This window comes from Gopherus flavomarginatus, chromosome 4 (assembly GCF_025201925.1).
Source record: "Gopherus flavomarginatus isolate rGopFla2 chromosome 4, rGopFla2.mat.asm, whole genome shotgun sequence".
Classification (NCBI taxonomy): Eukaryota; Metazoa; Chordata; order Testudines; family Testudinidae; genus Gopherus; species Gopherus flavomarginatus.
Genome location: NC_066620.1, coordinates 105943682 through 105958455, shown reverse-complemented (window position 1 = coordinate 105958455; position 14774 = coordinate 105943682). Strand labels below are relative to the sequence as shown.

Sequence of the window (14774 nt, the reverse complement as noted above, 5' to 3'; positions counted from 1 at the left end):
ATGAGAGAGTGCTCGGAGGTGGCTTCAGGTGCTTAACTGGTTGGTTCTTACCTCATACGCACAATGTGATGTTGGGAAGGAATTTCTGCCCAGGTCAGATTGACAGTGACATTGGGGTTGGGTTTTTTTGCATTCCTCTGCAGTGTGTGGGTGCAGGTCACTTGCCAGGATTTATCTGGGTGTATCTCACAATTGTTTTCCTGCCACTGCAACAGCTTTGGGCATTGGTGCACCTCAGTCACTTCTATTCTCTTCCTGTGACATATAATGGTCTAGTCTTCTGTGGGCTATTTAATATGGTCTAATTTCAGTTATTGAGTTTAGTGGAGAGGTGCTAGGTGGTGTTGGTGGCCTGTACATGAGGTCAGACTAAATGATCTGGTGGTCCCTTCTGAACAAACTCTATGACTCTATAAACCCACTGGTAATTGATGAAACAGGAAAGTTTGTTTTCCTCTTCCAATCTATGAATCTAGGGATGAGAGGAAATCATCTTACCAGGACTCGAAGGGAAGATGATCTCACATGCCTGTTGATCTCATCCACCCACTGATGGCAGATGGAACTTGGAGAGATTATCAGAGTGGCTCCTGTAGAAACTGGTTTCATTGCTACTAGGCAATGGGGACAATAAAAGGGCTTAATCTTCAAGTTTTCCTCTTTGTAGTTTACACATTCAGCATGCTGCCATAGGTGGCACTTCAGGCACTGCACACGGGCCTTATAGTCAACCAAGCCAAGCTCACCACAAATGCATTCAAAACGATAGTCAGAGGTGTTGAATGGAAAAATGGAACTGGCATGCTGTATGACACTGCCAGCGTGTTCTTGGGAGTCTGAGGACTGGTCCTTTAGGACTTCCATGTCATCTGTATTTTTACATGCACTGAGGACTGGACTGGTGGAATCACTGGACATGAGGCTGCCTTGCAAATCAGCAGACTCCAAGTCCATAACTCTTGGCTGAAGATTTTCTTCTTTTATGCAAGTCTTTTGGCCTGTCTCAGACTTCTTGTTATTTTTGCTAGCTGTACAGTAGTCATGCTCTTCTGCAGGAATGTCCACTAGCCAGGGTGGTTTGACTTTTTCTGAAGATGTGACCCTACTTGCTGATTCTTTGGTTTGAGTTTTAGCATTAGGCAAAGATGTCTTCTGAATCCTTCCAGGACTCCTTGTTGTCTAAAAAATAAAAGTTAAAATTAACTGACAATTTTTTTTGTTCTTTGATGAGGAAAGTATAGCCACCTTGGAAGTAAACTGTTAACATTACATATATCTTCTGGTTTGGGCTAGGTTTTAGGGACCAAGCACTCAATATTTGTTTAGGGTTTTTCAAAGTGTTTCACAAGCCTCTTGGTCATAAAACTGTAACATCTGCCAACCCTTAGAGCAATGTCCTCAAAAATTTATGAAGGACATAGTGAAAGATTTTAACCCCAAAAACTTGACCAACTTTGGGTTTTATTTTTTTTTTCTTTTTGGTATAGTCTATATATTATAATTCTTTATTTTTGCTTTCAAAGCAAATGCTTCAGGTTTTTGTTTAACATAAAAGTCAATACGATCAAGCAAGCATTAATGAGGAGCCTTTTAAACAGCATCACTCTGGCAGCATGTAATTGGCAAAAATAAAACAACTCCACGCAACATTTGCCTTGATACTTTCAACTCTCATTTTACCTGTTTTTTGGTTCTCTCAAGCCTCTTTTGTTCTTTGTAATTCTTCCCCAACTTGAAAGATCCAGCCAGACCATGACCCTTAACCTGTTCTACTACTTGCTCCGCAATTAGTTTTTCCAAAGTTCTTTTGAGAAGACGCCGGTTTCTCTGTATGTCATATCTATATATGGCACTGACATACTTAAATATTGCAGTGATGGAAGCTCCCTTCTTCACATTCATTTCCTTGACAGCTGCTAATATCATCACCCGTAAGCCTACATGCAGAATGAAACTACGGTTCAGATAAAATGAAAAGTTATATGGGAGAAAATGTATTTATGTAGCTCTGTAAATGCCTGCAAGTGAATTAAAAACTGCAACAAAACAAAACAAAAAAAAAACAAACCTAAGATCAAAAACAGAGTAAGCAGTCCTGCTCAAGCTAGTCTTGCAGACCATTACTTTTCAGTCAACATATTCAGTACTGTCTAAGAGTACATATAAGAGTGGAAACAAAGAAATCTTGTTTTTATTAACAGGGATATGCAAGTAGAGTATTTTGGTCTGGTCAATAAACCATCTTGCCAGAATGGTTCTACTCTAGGTAAAGCTGTGCTGCATGGAGTTCTACAATACAGCTCACAGCTAGTTTTACTTTAAAATGGTAAAATGCTTTTATCTTTAAGATGGTTTATTAGTCAGGATGATTACAATTCCCAGAGTGCAGTGCTATATTCTTGAGGAAAACTATACCTCTACATCAGAGGTAAGGCCATCAGTAAACTGCTCCCCTCAAACAAATCAGGTGCAGCCCTTGCGCTCCTGGTAAGTTGCCAATACAACCTCAATAAGCAAACTGTTTTACATAAATGTTGTCTCTCCATGAATACTTACTGGGATACTGTACTTTCTCCTTTGACTTAAGCTCCACTTTCTTAGTTTTTTTCTTTTTGTTTCCTTCAGTAGGCTGGGGTGGAACGAAGAAGTTCACCAATTTACCCTAATAAAAACAACACTCAATAACGGTAGGAGGACGTATATCTGTGACACAATTTTGAACTGTATTATGAAATAAACATTTTCAAATAGCAGACTAGCAAAAAGCATTTTTTACTTCAAAGTCATCAGTTCCTCATTAAATACGTTCACAGGACCACAGGAATTACCATGCTGGATCAAACCCAAGGTCCATCTAATCCATTATCCTCCCTCTGACAACGACTTGTGCTTTCTTTCTTAATTGCTCCTTTGAATTCTGGTGATCCAGTGAACCCAATGATGTTCTGCAGACTTCTTGCCTCTGATGTATACGTAAATAAGCTCTTAGTTTATTTATATTTAAAAAAAATCCTAAGTGACTTGAGCTTTGAAATCCATTCTGGCTGTAATTTATGCTCCTGTTTATTGGCTTCACTTCACAAAGGTCAGATTTCCAAAGTTTGAAAGATTTCTCTTTGGGTTGAATAACCTGTTTTAACTTTCCATTTAGTCTTCAAATTATTTATTTGTATTACTTGAGTGCTAAGAAACCCTAATCATAGACATTGTGCTAGGTGCCATACAAATACAGAACAAAGGACAATCCTTGCTCCAAAGAGATTACAATCTTGACTTACTCCTTACCTTCATGGTCCCCTTTTTGCTCAGCAGTACACACATCTTGCGAGACTAATTTTTAAGTAGCATCCAAGCCACCTCTATGAATTTTACTTTCTTTAGTTTTAATTTTAAGGACCTTTTGACTAAATTGCTCATTTTGTTGAAAATTCTAAAATTTTGCATCATTTTTTGAAGCATCACCTGCCCTTTAGATGTTTAACCTAATTATATATTGTCAACACTATTACTTAGTGGATCAGCTACTGTCATTGAATTAACTCGTGTGTGTTACTTAACACAAAGTCAAGATTAGCCTCCTCTAGTGTGCTTCAGAACTAGCTGTCCCAAGAAGCAATCACTTAAAGCATCAAAAAGCTGTTTCTCCAGACTTTGTCTTGTTAGTGCCACTTGACCAGCTGGATAATTGAAATCCCCCATTATCATCATTTATTAGATTTTGTTGACTCTGATCTCTCTCAACATTGTGTATTCAATTTCCTTTTCTTGATTCAGAGGGCAGCACTGTACCCTACTATTTACACTTTCGCAAACTGGGATTACTATCCTTAATAGATTCAACTGCATGGTGCTTTTCATTCATTTTTTTCTCTCATTAGATTCCATGGAATTCTTTAGACATAGTACTACTCTCCTACCTCTTTGGTGACGGCCATCTTTCCTGCATGGTTTGTAACCAGGTCTTACAGTAACCCACTGGCTTTTGACATACCACATTTTTGTAATGCCTGTTATATCAAGGTCCTGGTCCATTGCAAGGCATTCTAGTTAACCTGTTTTTGCTTTTAAACTTCTTTCATTTATAGCTTTTAATTGTGAGTAGGTGTCTGTTTCTATGTAACTCCATAATCTGACATTTTACTGATTTTACAGAATTTACATCTGTGTTTTTATCCTGCTCCTGTTCTAGTTCAGTTGCAATTTGTATCTTACCCTGGCAACTTCTGAAGGCAAGCTCATAAAAATCAAGACATTAGAAATCTGCTTTTGCCTAATTTTTAAGCACTGTGCACCTCAGCACACTCACTACACAGTGCACACAGCACAACTAGGTGGCAGCAGCCAGCAAGAGCAAGGCACAGAGCCAACCCCATGGGCAGGAGGAGAAGAGCTAACCTGAGGCTGGGAGGTTGAGGGTTTTTTTTTACGACCCAACATGACACTTGCAGTCGGTCCCGTTGATTTTAGGATAGGTTGCAGGGTTCTATATTGTCAAGTACAATACACAAAGTTTTAATATTTGAAAGAAAATAGGTTGTTACAGTAAGTCTTTTAGATGGCAAGATTCTATGAAGAAACATATGGATAGAGACTTCTAATATTTTTAATGAAATACATGCTACTGGGAATTGTATGATTAGGAGAGACTAATTTCCCAGATACAGATTGCAAGACAAGTGCTACTAACAACAGTAGGGCCCAGATATTCCTTGATATGATGGCTGACAGATTTCTTCACCAAGTGGACACCAAACCAACTAGATTTGATGCCATTTTAGATTTAGTATTGGTAAGTGGCAAGGACCTCAAAGAAGAGCTGCTTGTCGAAGACAGCCTTAGTTTGATTGACCATGAGCTAATTCAGTTTAAACTAAATGGAAGGATAAACAAAAATAGGTCTGCAAATAGGGTTGCTGACTTCAAAAGGGCAAATTTTAAAAAAATCATGGGAATTAGTTAGGGAATGGGATTGGACTGAAGAACTCCAGGATCTGAAGGTGGAGAAGGGTTGGAATTACATTAAGTCAAAGTCGATGAAGATTTCTAACAATCAGAGGAGTGAAGTTCTGGAACAGCTTTTGAAGGGAACCAATGGGGGAAAGAAACCTAACTTGTTTTAAAACTGAGCTTGATAAGTTTATGGAGGGGATGGTATGATGAGATGGGCCACATGCCATTGTAGGCAATCTGTGACTGCCAACAGCAAATATCCCCAACAGCCTGAGGTAGGACAATAGAGGGGGAAGGCTTTGAGTTACTACAGAGAATTCTTTCACAGGTGTCTGGCTGGCAGTTCTTGCCCTCATGCTCAGGGTCCAACTGATCACAATATTTGGGGTCAGGAAGGACTCCCCCCAGGCCATACTGACAGAGACCCTGGTGTGGGTGTGGGGGGGGGAGCGGGTTGGGACTCGGGTCACTTGCTGGTTTAAATTAGAGTAAATGGTGGATTCTCTGTAACTTGAAGTCTTTAAATTGTGATTTGAGGACTTCAGTAACTCAGCCAAAGTTTGTGGGTCTACTATAGGAGCAGGTAGGTAAACTGCTGGCGGGCCACAAGGCAGGCAGGGATGTGCTAGCTGCCGCTTCCCACAGCTCCCATTGGCCAGAAAAGGCGAACCACGGTCACTGGGAGCTGCGGGCAGCCGTGCATGCTGACGATCAATGTAAACAAACTGTCTTGCGGCCCACCAGCAGATTATCCTGATGGGCCACATGCGGCCCATGGGCCGCAGGCTGCCCACCACTGATCTAGTTAGAATGTAATACACAATGGAATGTGGAGGAGTAAATTCCCAACACACAATGCACCAAATTCTGTACACAGATGAATGAAGACATCCCAGTGAAGACTACGTAATGTGCGTGCATGCATACAAGGCCATAATTTGATCTGTTTTCTATAAGTCTCAGTTAAAATAGACTTTACCTGGAATCTCTGCACTTTTACCATCCCTTTTTCTAAAAAGCAAGCTAATAAAGTAATTTCCCTACAACTGAGACTTTGTTCTTCATTCACATCAGTGACAAACAATATAAATTGTTCCTCATAATATTTTTGTACTGTTCTCCTATTCACATCACAAAGGACCACATGCTAACAGACAAAAACTATATCTTTCACTTGCACAGCTTTTCATTATAGACTTTGCCACACAAAAAATGACAAGTAAAACACCAGGAACATGCCTCACATATTAGAAGTACCTTAATTGTTCCCAAAATCTACCATAGTTCTCTCACCTCAGGTAGTGTCAGAACATCTTGTTTAACATCTCGTCGGGTGTGTGTCAGAATAAGAGCCAGTACCTCTACTGTCTTTCCAAGACCCATCTCATCTGCCAGGATTCCTCCAGGCCATGGAGGACCTGCAACTGGGTGTTCACGGATAATACTAAAGATTAAAGACACACCCAAACAAAACTTAACAAGTTACAAACTAGTGTGACCAGAAGAATAGTATGTGTTCAAAGTAGCAGAGATAATGAATAATTTCTGCAAGCTACGTATATAGAGAGAAATATGCACCTGTGTTAAAGAAAATTGCTTTGGTGGCTATGTTTAAAAAGATTACAAAACAATAACTTCCATAATTTTCAAAAGATTAAGATAAACAAAAACTGCATAAAGCAACTATACACTACAGTACACAGATTTACTTCTTACAAAATTCATAATTTGTTAAAGCAATACTAGTTACTGTATTGATCTATTTTCTTGTCCAAAGATCAATACAAAAATAAAAGTTTATACTGTCTCTTTGCTGTAACCTTTAAAAACCTGGAACACAAAATTGAAGAGTTGTCGCCTCCAAGTCATTAATTTAAAAAAGAATAAATCCGTTACCCCTGAATTAAGAAAAAGAGTTCCTACAACGAGTATACTGATGCCTTTAATCTACAATTTACTTCTCTCCACCATGCCTCACATTTTCTTCTTTCATATTAAATATCCTACAGCTCTTATTCTGTATTCACTATCTGAAAAGGCATAGTTATTACTTATCCAATTCTCTTCATGTGAAAGTTTCTAACAAAATTTTCACAAAGTGCCATGTTTAGGTGCTGCCAGGAACAACAGTGTTCCCCATACAAAACAAAATGAAAACTCACCAGCCAGTAAATGGATTATAGTAGAGTTTTACTCCATCTGGAGTGATGACCTCTCGCCATAGAAAGTGTAGTGTGTTTTCTATGGAGAAGGAGATCACATGAATATTACAAGATTTTTCTATCAATAATATAGTGCTTAGAACCGCTCAGCATTATGATGACATTTAAAGACAAACAGGAACCAAAAACTGGAATTAGCTTGCCTGTAACTGGAAATCCTTTGACATGTGTGGTCCCTATCTGTACTGCACATCTGAGTGTGTGCACACACCATATGCCCATGTCCAGAAATTCTAACAAGCAATATCCATTGCCTCGCAAATGCACAGTAATTCTTCTCATGCTCCAGACTGAGGGTGTAAGAGGAAGTGTGGGCTAATACCTCTCTAGTTCCTCTTCTTATTGCAAATCCAGTAGGATCCAAACAAGAGAGGGGACAGACAGTGGATAACGGAATTCAGACAGGGACTATATATCTCAAAGAACTTCCAGTTACAGACAAGTAACCTCCATTTCTTCTTCAAGTGCTTGTCCCTATGTGCGTTCCATACAAGTGATTGAGAACCTGTATTCGGACTGGAGGAGGTGAGGGAAACAGAATAGCAAAGATGCTTGAAGTACTACAGTTCCCAGAGCACTGCAGAGGACTAAACTAGCATGTAATGTTTTGTGAACATGTGAATGGAACTCTAGGTAGCCACTCTGCATATGTCCAGTAATAGTACTTCCTACAGGGATGCTGTAGAGCAGTGTCCCCAAATTTTGGGGCATGCCTCCCTATTAGGGTGTGGAGGAACATGCGGGGGTGGGGAGAGAAGGAGGAGATACAGTGGGGCCCAGGCCAGCCGCCATGTGGGGTGAGGAGGGAGTGCCACCCAGCCCTGCTCCAACCCCAACCAGCTCCAGCTCCACTCTATCCCCAGCCGCAGCTCCAGCCACAGCTCCACACCATCCCCTGCTCCGACCCCTGCCCAACTCTGGCCCCAGTCATAGCTCCACTCTTCCCCCTGCTCAGCTCAGGCCCCCAGCCACAGATCCACTCTGCTGCCTGCTCCAATCCCAGCCCAGCTCTGTCCACATTCCCTCTCCGCCCCCAGGCCAGCTCCATCTCTAGTCCCAGCTCTTCCCCCATACCCAGTTCTGTTCCCATCTCCGCTTTCAGCCCAAGCTCCTTCACTGAGCCAATTGTGCAGTAATGGAGGGAGTGCACAGACAGATTCCATAACTGGTAATGAGGGCAGGGGGAGAAGAGGGGTGACAGGAAAAGTTGGGGCACCAGTGCTGTAGAGGCACTTTGTGCTTTCATAGTGGAGGAATATGTACTAATTGACGGCTCGCAGTGATGTACCCAGAAATCCATTTAGATACTCTGAAAGGATATAGCTTGTTCTTGCAACCTTTTTGCTATTGCAATAAATATCCTTTGTGATTTTCTGATCGATTTGGTCCTCTGCAGCTAGAACACCAAGGCACATCTGACATCGAGGGAATTAAGTCTTCTCTCTTCAGCAGCGGCATAGGGTTTCAGAAAGAAAACAAGTAAGTAGATAGTTTGGTTGTCATGGAACTCAGAAATAACTATGGGGAGGAATTTAGGATGGAAGTGAAGTAAGACCTTTCCCTTGTGCAAAACAGTACATGGCGGGTCTGTGATGAGGCTCCCATCTTACTCTCACTTCTGGCTCAGGTAATAGAAACTAAAAATGCAACCTTCATGGACAGATGGGACATGGAGAATGTTCCCAAGGGAAAGATATCTTGCTCTGCCCTGTTATGTAAAAGGCTGCGTGGTGACCTTGTCTGACATTACTTGGGCATGAAAAGAATGAATGAGTGGAAGAAAAGCCCTGCATGCCAGGCAGACGGACCTCAGTTCCAGTAGACTGATGTGCAGTCTTGCCTCCTGTGGATCCTGATACTTGTATGGTGTGGTTGTTCAGGTAAACACCCTAACCCAAAAAGGATCCATCTGTTATGATGGTGACACAGGGGGCAAGTGTGATGAAGGGGATAGCTATTCTTACTCAATCCAGGTTCAACCAGCAGGTAAAAGAAGCAATAGTGGGAACAGTCACTCTGGTGTTGATATGATCCATGCCTGATAAGTAGATTTACCGGAGTCAGGCCTGTAGACAGTGTAGATGAAGCCTGGCAAATGGCATCACAAGTTCATGTGGCCTAGAAGAGAAAGGCACACCTTGATCAGAGTCTTCAGTCTGCAAGTAATCTGTGCTATCAGATGGCTTGTTAAGTGAAAACTTTCCATGGGGAGAAATGCTTTTGCTCCCATAAAGTTTATCATCTTTGTGGGTGTATTAAAATGGACTTTTTCTTTGTTCCTGCTCACAGTTGCCGATCTAACCTCAGGCTGGAGCAACCTATTAGGAGTCAGTCATTGAGATATGGGAAAACTATTTTACCCCGACATCTCATTTGGGCTTCCAACACAGAAGACCTGGGTGCTATAGAATGTCCAATGGGAAGGGCTCTGAACTGGCAATGTTCCTACCCCACTAGAAACCGAAGGAACTTTTTGTGGGACAGATTAATATCTGCATAGAAATAAGCGTCCATGTTGAGAGCCACATCTACTAGGAGGGGATTATTGATGCTAGTGTAACCATCCTAAATTTCGATTTTTGAAGAGGTTCAGTTACCAAAGGTCCAGAATGGGTCTCCCCTTCTCCTTCTTTTTTTTTTTTTTTTTTTTTTGGAGGACGACTAAATAAGGGGAATAGAACTCTCTCTCTTTTGATACCAACGTGGCACTTGCTCTATTGCCCCTCAGAGGAGGAGGGAGTTCACCTCTTGTTGAAAAATAACCTCATGAAAGTGGTCCTTGAATGGGGACTTGGAAGGGAGTTTGTGAGGCGAGAGGAAGAGAAATTCTATGAACTCTCTTTGATGGATAATTTCTAAGACTCCCAACTGTGCGTCATGATAGGAGTCCCAATTGTGGGTGAAAAATTAGAGAGGGCCCCAAAAGATAAGGGGAGGTAACAGGTAGGTGGCATCTATAGTGGTGGGTCAATCTCAGCTGAAGTGTCAAAAGTAGCATTTAGTGGATGGCTGTGAATGGATAAAGGTCATGGTAGCAGAGGTATCTGAAAACCAAGGCCTCTAAATCCTCTGACATTTATGAGGGGGCTCAGCTGGATGCAGATGGTACTGGAAGCTCCCATCATAGGCAATACATAAAGGCTGGTTTGTTTCAGTGCACCTTGTGCAACTGTAAACCGACGAATGATGCGCAGATGCATTTGCACATGTCTGGCCACATGTTTTTGCCACAGCCTGCTTTCTTCACTGATTCTTCTCTTTGGCTTTTTCTGTGCTGATATTCTTGATGGCTTTAACCGCAGACCAGCAGGTCTGCTGCCATCCTGATCAATCGGCAGCAGCAGCTTCCCATGTGTTTGGATCGACTTTGCCAGTTTTTAGGTGAGTTTTGAGAATGTCTGTACATCATTTTCATTGGCCTCTCAGTGTACACGTTCTTGTTTTCCACTGTCCATGAAATATGGCTTTGTAGAGTCACACAGCATCCATACGTACAAGGTAATCAGCCCAATGAAGTTGTACTTGTTTGATTAGGGATTCAACACTAGTCATGCAGCACTGGTACAGGAGTCCAATGGTTGGTATCCTGTCAGACCATTTAATATTACTCTAGTTCTTTCAACTGCCTGATACAGAGTGCCCGAATCAAGGGTCCAGAACAGGCCTCCACCTTCCTTTTCTGGGGGGGTGGAGAACTGAGGAATAGGGGAATAGAACCCTCTCCCTTGATACTGTGGTGAGACTTGTTCTATCGATCCTTGCTGCAGGAGGGAGTCCACCTCCTGATAGCAGAATGTCTGTGGAGGATATGGCCTTGACCTATACACCCGCCTCTCGCGTTTTCTCCTTGGGCCCAGGGTGTCAATTCCCAGGAAATGTATAGTCTTTCCATGAGTGAAGGGATTCATCCTTTTTCTTTATGAACAGTTCAACTTGTTGAAAGGCAAATCCTGTATGGTGTTCTGGACCTCCCTGGAAGCTCTGAGGGGCTAATAACTATGCCAGTGGCTAAGCCCTGGATGGGTGATCCATTGCAGATTGAATGGATGTGTCTGCCACTTATTTGCCATCCTCTATGAAGGACTGAAATTGGGCTCTGTCCTCAGGGGGAAGCTTGTCCTTGAAATCATATTTTGCTGACAAAGCCTGGTAGACACTGATATGGAATGGCTCTCTCCATGGCTGCCTGTACCACCAGGAAGTTGGGTGATGGGAGGGAGAAAAGAAATTCAACCTCTTTGGCAGAGATAAAATAGCATCTCTGAGCCATCTTAGGCACGGGGGCCCATTAGACTGGAGTGCATCAGGCCACTCTCACTGGCTCCATTACAGTGTCATTAATCAGGAGCACCATCTTGCTTGGACCTTTAGGCTACAGAATAGCAGGTGCTGGAGGTCCTGGACTTTCTTCACTGGTATTTGGAGGTCATTGACTACTCTCTGAAGTAGCTTCTGGTACTGCCTATAGTCACTTGGCAGAGACAGTGAGGATGAAGATGAGACTCCCCTCAGCACCCGCAGATCTGGATCATTGTCGTTCTCCTCATACTCTGATGGATCTGGTGGATGCCAAGTAGTGGAAGTGTGGTACAATTCATGAATGCATCTTTTCCTTAGGGGTCCATAGGCAACAATAAGGCCAAAAAGGAGGGATCAACCGGATGTGGGGCCCCATTGCATCAGGTACTAGCAATGCTTGGGGAAATTATATCTGGGAGGATGGCATCCAGAACTCTTCGACTGCCTATCCAAGCTCAGCTCTCTCTGAGGAGAAAAGAGACCATCCAGGGGGTCTGATTCATCTGCATCTGAGAACTGTTCTCTCTCCATTCATGGGGCCAAAAATACTAGAGGAGGAATGCTCCTGCCTCAGGGCTGGAGAAGAAATGGTTCTTGTGTCATGAAAGCATTTTCATCCTCACTCAAGAGGACAGGGCTGGAGAGGATAGGAGACTGAAGGTATGAGAGGAATATATCCTCCAGCGTAATGTAGATATCCATATGACCTAGGGTTCAGTATGTTTCAACGGTTGGGACCCACGGTTTCGACGTGTCCCTTGAAGTTATAGTTGGATAGTCCTTTGAAGTACTGTTTAAGAGTAAGGTCCAGCACTTTTGGATGGAGTTTGCAGTTGTTGGTCCTTGTGTTTCAGAGCCAGAACCACTGATGGAACCAAGAGATCCTTTTACTTGTCTGCACTACCTTTCAGCCTGGGGTTTTTAGTGGACCTGGCACCACAGCATCCATGTGTGAGGCTCTCCTGTCTTGGGCAGGTTCAGGGAGGGATCTCTTCATTTATGAGCATATCTGGATGGGGATCTATCCTTGTGACCATAAGAATGCCCCCTACTCTCCTGGGAAGTCTGGGAAAAAGATTCCTTGGCTTAGCAGCCATAGACTCCATTTCTAAGCTTGCGCATGGAGGGGCACTACTTATTTGATAGGGCTGATATACAGAGGCATCTCCTTGACCCAGATCATAGTGATGTCTCATAGCCTTCTTCATAAGGTGTTTCCTTAATCAAAGCTCACGAGCTTCACGTGTTCATGGTGGAAACAAATGAGATGCTTCACTTTGCAGCACTATGCTTCTCACCCAAGCAGCAGAGACAGCGTTGGCGATCATCACTCATGGAGAAGAAGCGAGGGCAGGTAATGCAGCTCCTGAATCCCTGGGACTCTGGGCATTGTCCCAGACTACAAGGAGGGAGTCCCCAGTATGTGGGAAAGAACAAGCTATACTACCTATACTAATATAAAAACTATAAAACTATTTACAGTACCTATTTACAGGCTATCAAAGAGAAAAGCTGGAGAAATCTGCAGACATGGGGTTCCAACTCAGGCCATGCAGCAGTAAGAAGGAACTGGAAAGGTGTCAGTCTGCATTGCCTCTTATGTCTTCAGTCTGGAGCACGAATAGAACTACTCCACATGTGTGAGCCAATGGGCATGGTGTGTTAGAGCTTCCAGACTTGGACATATGGCACACACGTGCACTCATATAGGGAAGACACATAGGGACTAGCACTTGAGAAAGACTCCTAAGAGGTCAACAAGCTTGGTCAATTGTTCCCTGGGTCACCAGAACTATATACTGTAATAAAATATAATCTATAGTCTAGAACTCTGGCTTCTTGTTGATCATAACATGTTCACAGCAATGCAGAATCAATTCCAAAACTGCTCCAAAAGACATATTAGGATTATAAAAGTAATGAACAATAGTAGGGAAATTCAGAGTATAGCCCAAAATATGCTGAAATGTGGCTACTGATCATGGAGAGTAGCTACTTCTCAAACTTACATACTTCAATTATCAGGCAACTTTATTTTGTGAAATGTTATATTTTGAAACAATAGTAAAACCCAATATATCCAGGTTGACAAGGTCTATATTAAGTCCTAGACCAACATGAAAATGGCTCACAATTAAAGAACACAAAAATAACTCTTAACTAGTTGCCTCAAACACAACTACAATAAAATAATAAAAGCAAAGCTTCCAATTAATTATCGAGACTATTCTAATAAAATTGTGCTAGTTCATATTCAATCCTGATACTATATTGTTCATTTATTTTCAGTAGTGTTATAAACAAGATGTGCATTTGTTATCCAGGGCCATGTACTTACCATTGATAGGGTTGTTTCTGAAATTTTCCCGTTGCAACATCCAGTTCACAGCCTCACTTTGGTATGGCCTTAGAACTGGAATCAATGCAGAATGCTGTACGTCCTCCCTCAAAAACTGGATTTCCTGCTGATGTGTGTGCCTCACAAAGTCATATAGCTCTTCAATATTCTGTCGTTCCAGCTCTCTGTCAGATTCTTCCTCATCCTCCTCCAACACATCTGCATATACGAAGAAGCATATTCATTATCATCTTACCCCATCTTTATCAGCCACTAGCAACACCTCAATTAAATAAGCTTAGCTTTATTGCTATATATTTAGTTAATATATGAAAACAGTTAAGCACTGCTTCCATAAAGAGTATGAACCAAGCATATTTTAGTTGATTGTTCCTGATAGGGATTGCAGTAGCAGACAAAGATGGGAATTAAATTTCTGAATCTTAACACTGGCATTTTTTCCAGACTGCAAACCTACCAAATGCTTAGGGGAAGGAAGAGGTGGTTCCTTAGCAGGTGCTGGGCTCAAACATTAGCCATTTGAAGTATGGATACTCCAGTGTTTCTTCTCTAGTGAAGCCCCAATAGGACATACAGCAAAACAAGGTCTTTTTAACCATGCTATATGCTCTTTGGAGCTTCATTAAAATGGAAGTCTCAGCCCCAGATAAAGTGCAAAAAGACAAAACTGGGAAGAAAATACTACCATTTTGCTCCCCTTCTTACTGAGAAAGGAGAAGCAAAACGTGACAAACTGACCATTTCTTGGCCCCCCTCAAGGGAGGGGCATGTAAAAAGAATTTCTACTGCATTCTCACTGCCTGAGGCAGGAAAGAATGTGTCATGGAGGCTGGAGGAGAAAAAAAGGGTATGGGAGAAGATTAGAAAATATTCTTCCCCTGGTGCCCCATGAGGGAGGGGAGAAAATGAGATGGATCCTCTGCCTCAACTTCATGAGCAAGGGA

The 14774-nt window shown here is 42.1% G+C and overlaps 1 protein-coding gene across 10 annotated transcripts in view; it reads right to left on the bottom strand.

The window, feature by feature from the left end:
- SHPRH (SNF2 histone linker PHD RING helicase) overlaps positions 1-14774 on the bottom strand; it is a 1098091-nt gene that overhangs the window by 88574 nt on the left and 994743 nt on the right. For 8 of the 10 annotated variants that reach the window (XR_007773878.1, XM_050949418.1, XM_050949417.1 and 5 more), the window contains 6 exons: positions 13810-14028; positions 7113-7191; positions 6244-6394; positions 2557-2662; positions 1681-1937; positions 499-1179 (listed from right to left, as the gene is read on the bottom strand). Coding sequence is in view for 9 of the 10 variants with exons in the window: in XM_050949418.1 (XP_050805375.1) it covers positions 499-1179; positions 1681-1937; positions 2557-2662; positions 6244-6394; positions 7113-7191; positions 13810-14028 (1493 nt within the window). In the remaining variant the exon portion in view is untranslated. Of the gene's footprint in view, positions 1-498; positions 1180-1680; positions 1955-2556; positions 2663-6243; positions 6395-7112; positions 7192-13809; positions 14029-14774 lie in introns of those variants that run through there. The other 2 variants (XM_050949420.1, XM_050949421.1) reach the window with 2 other exon arrangements.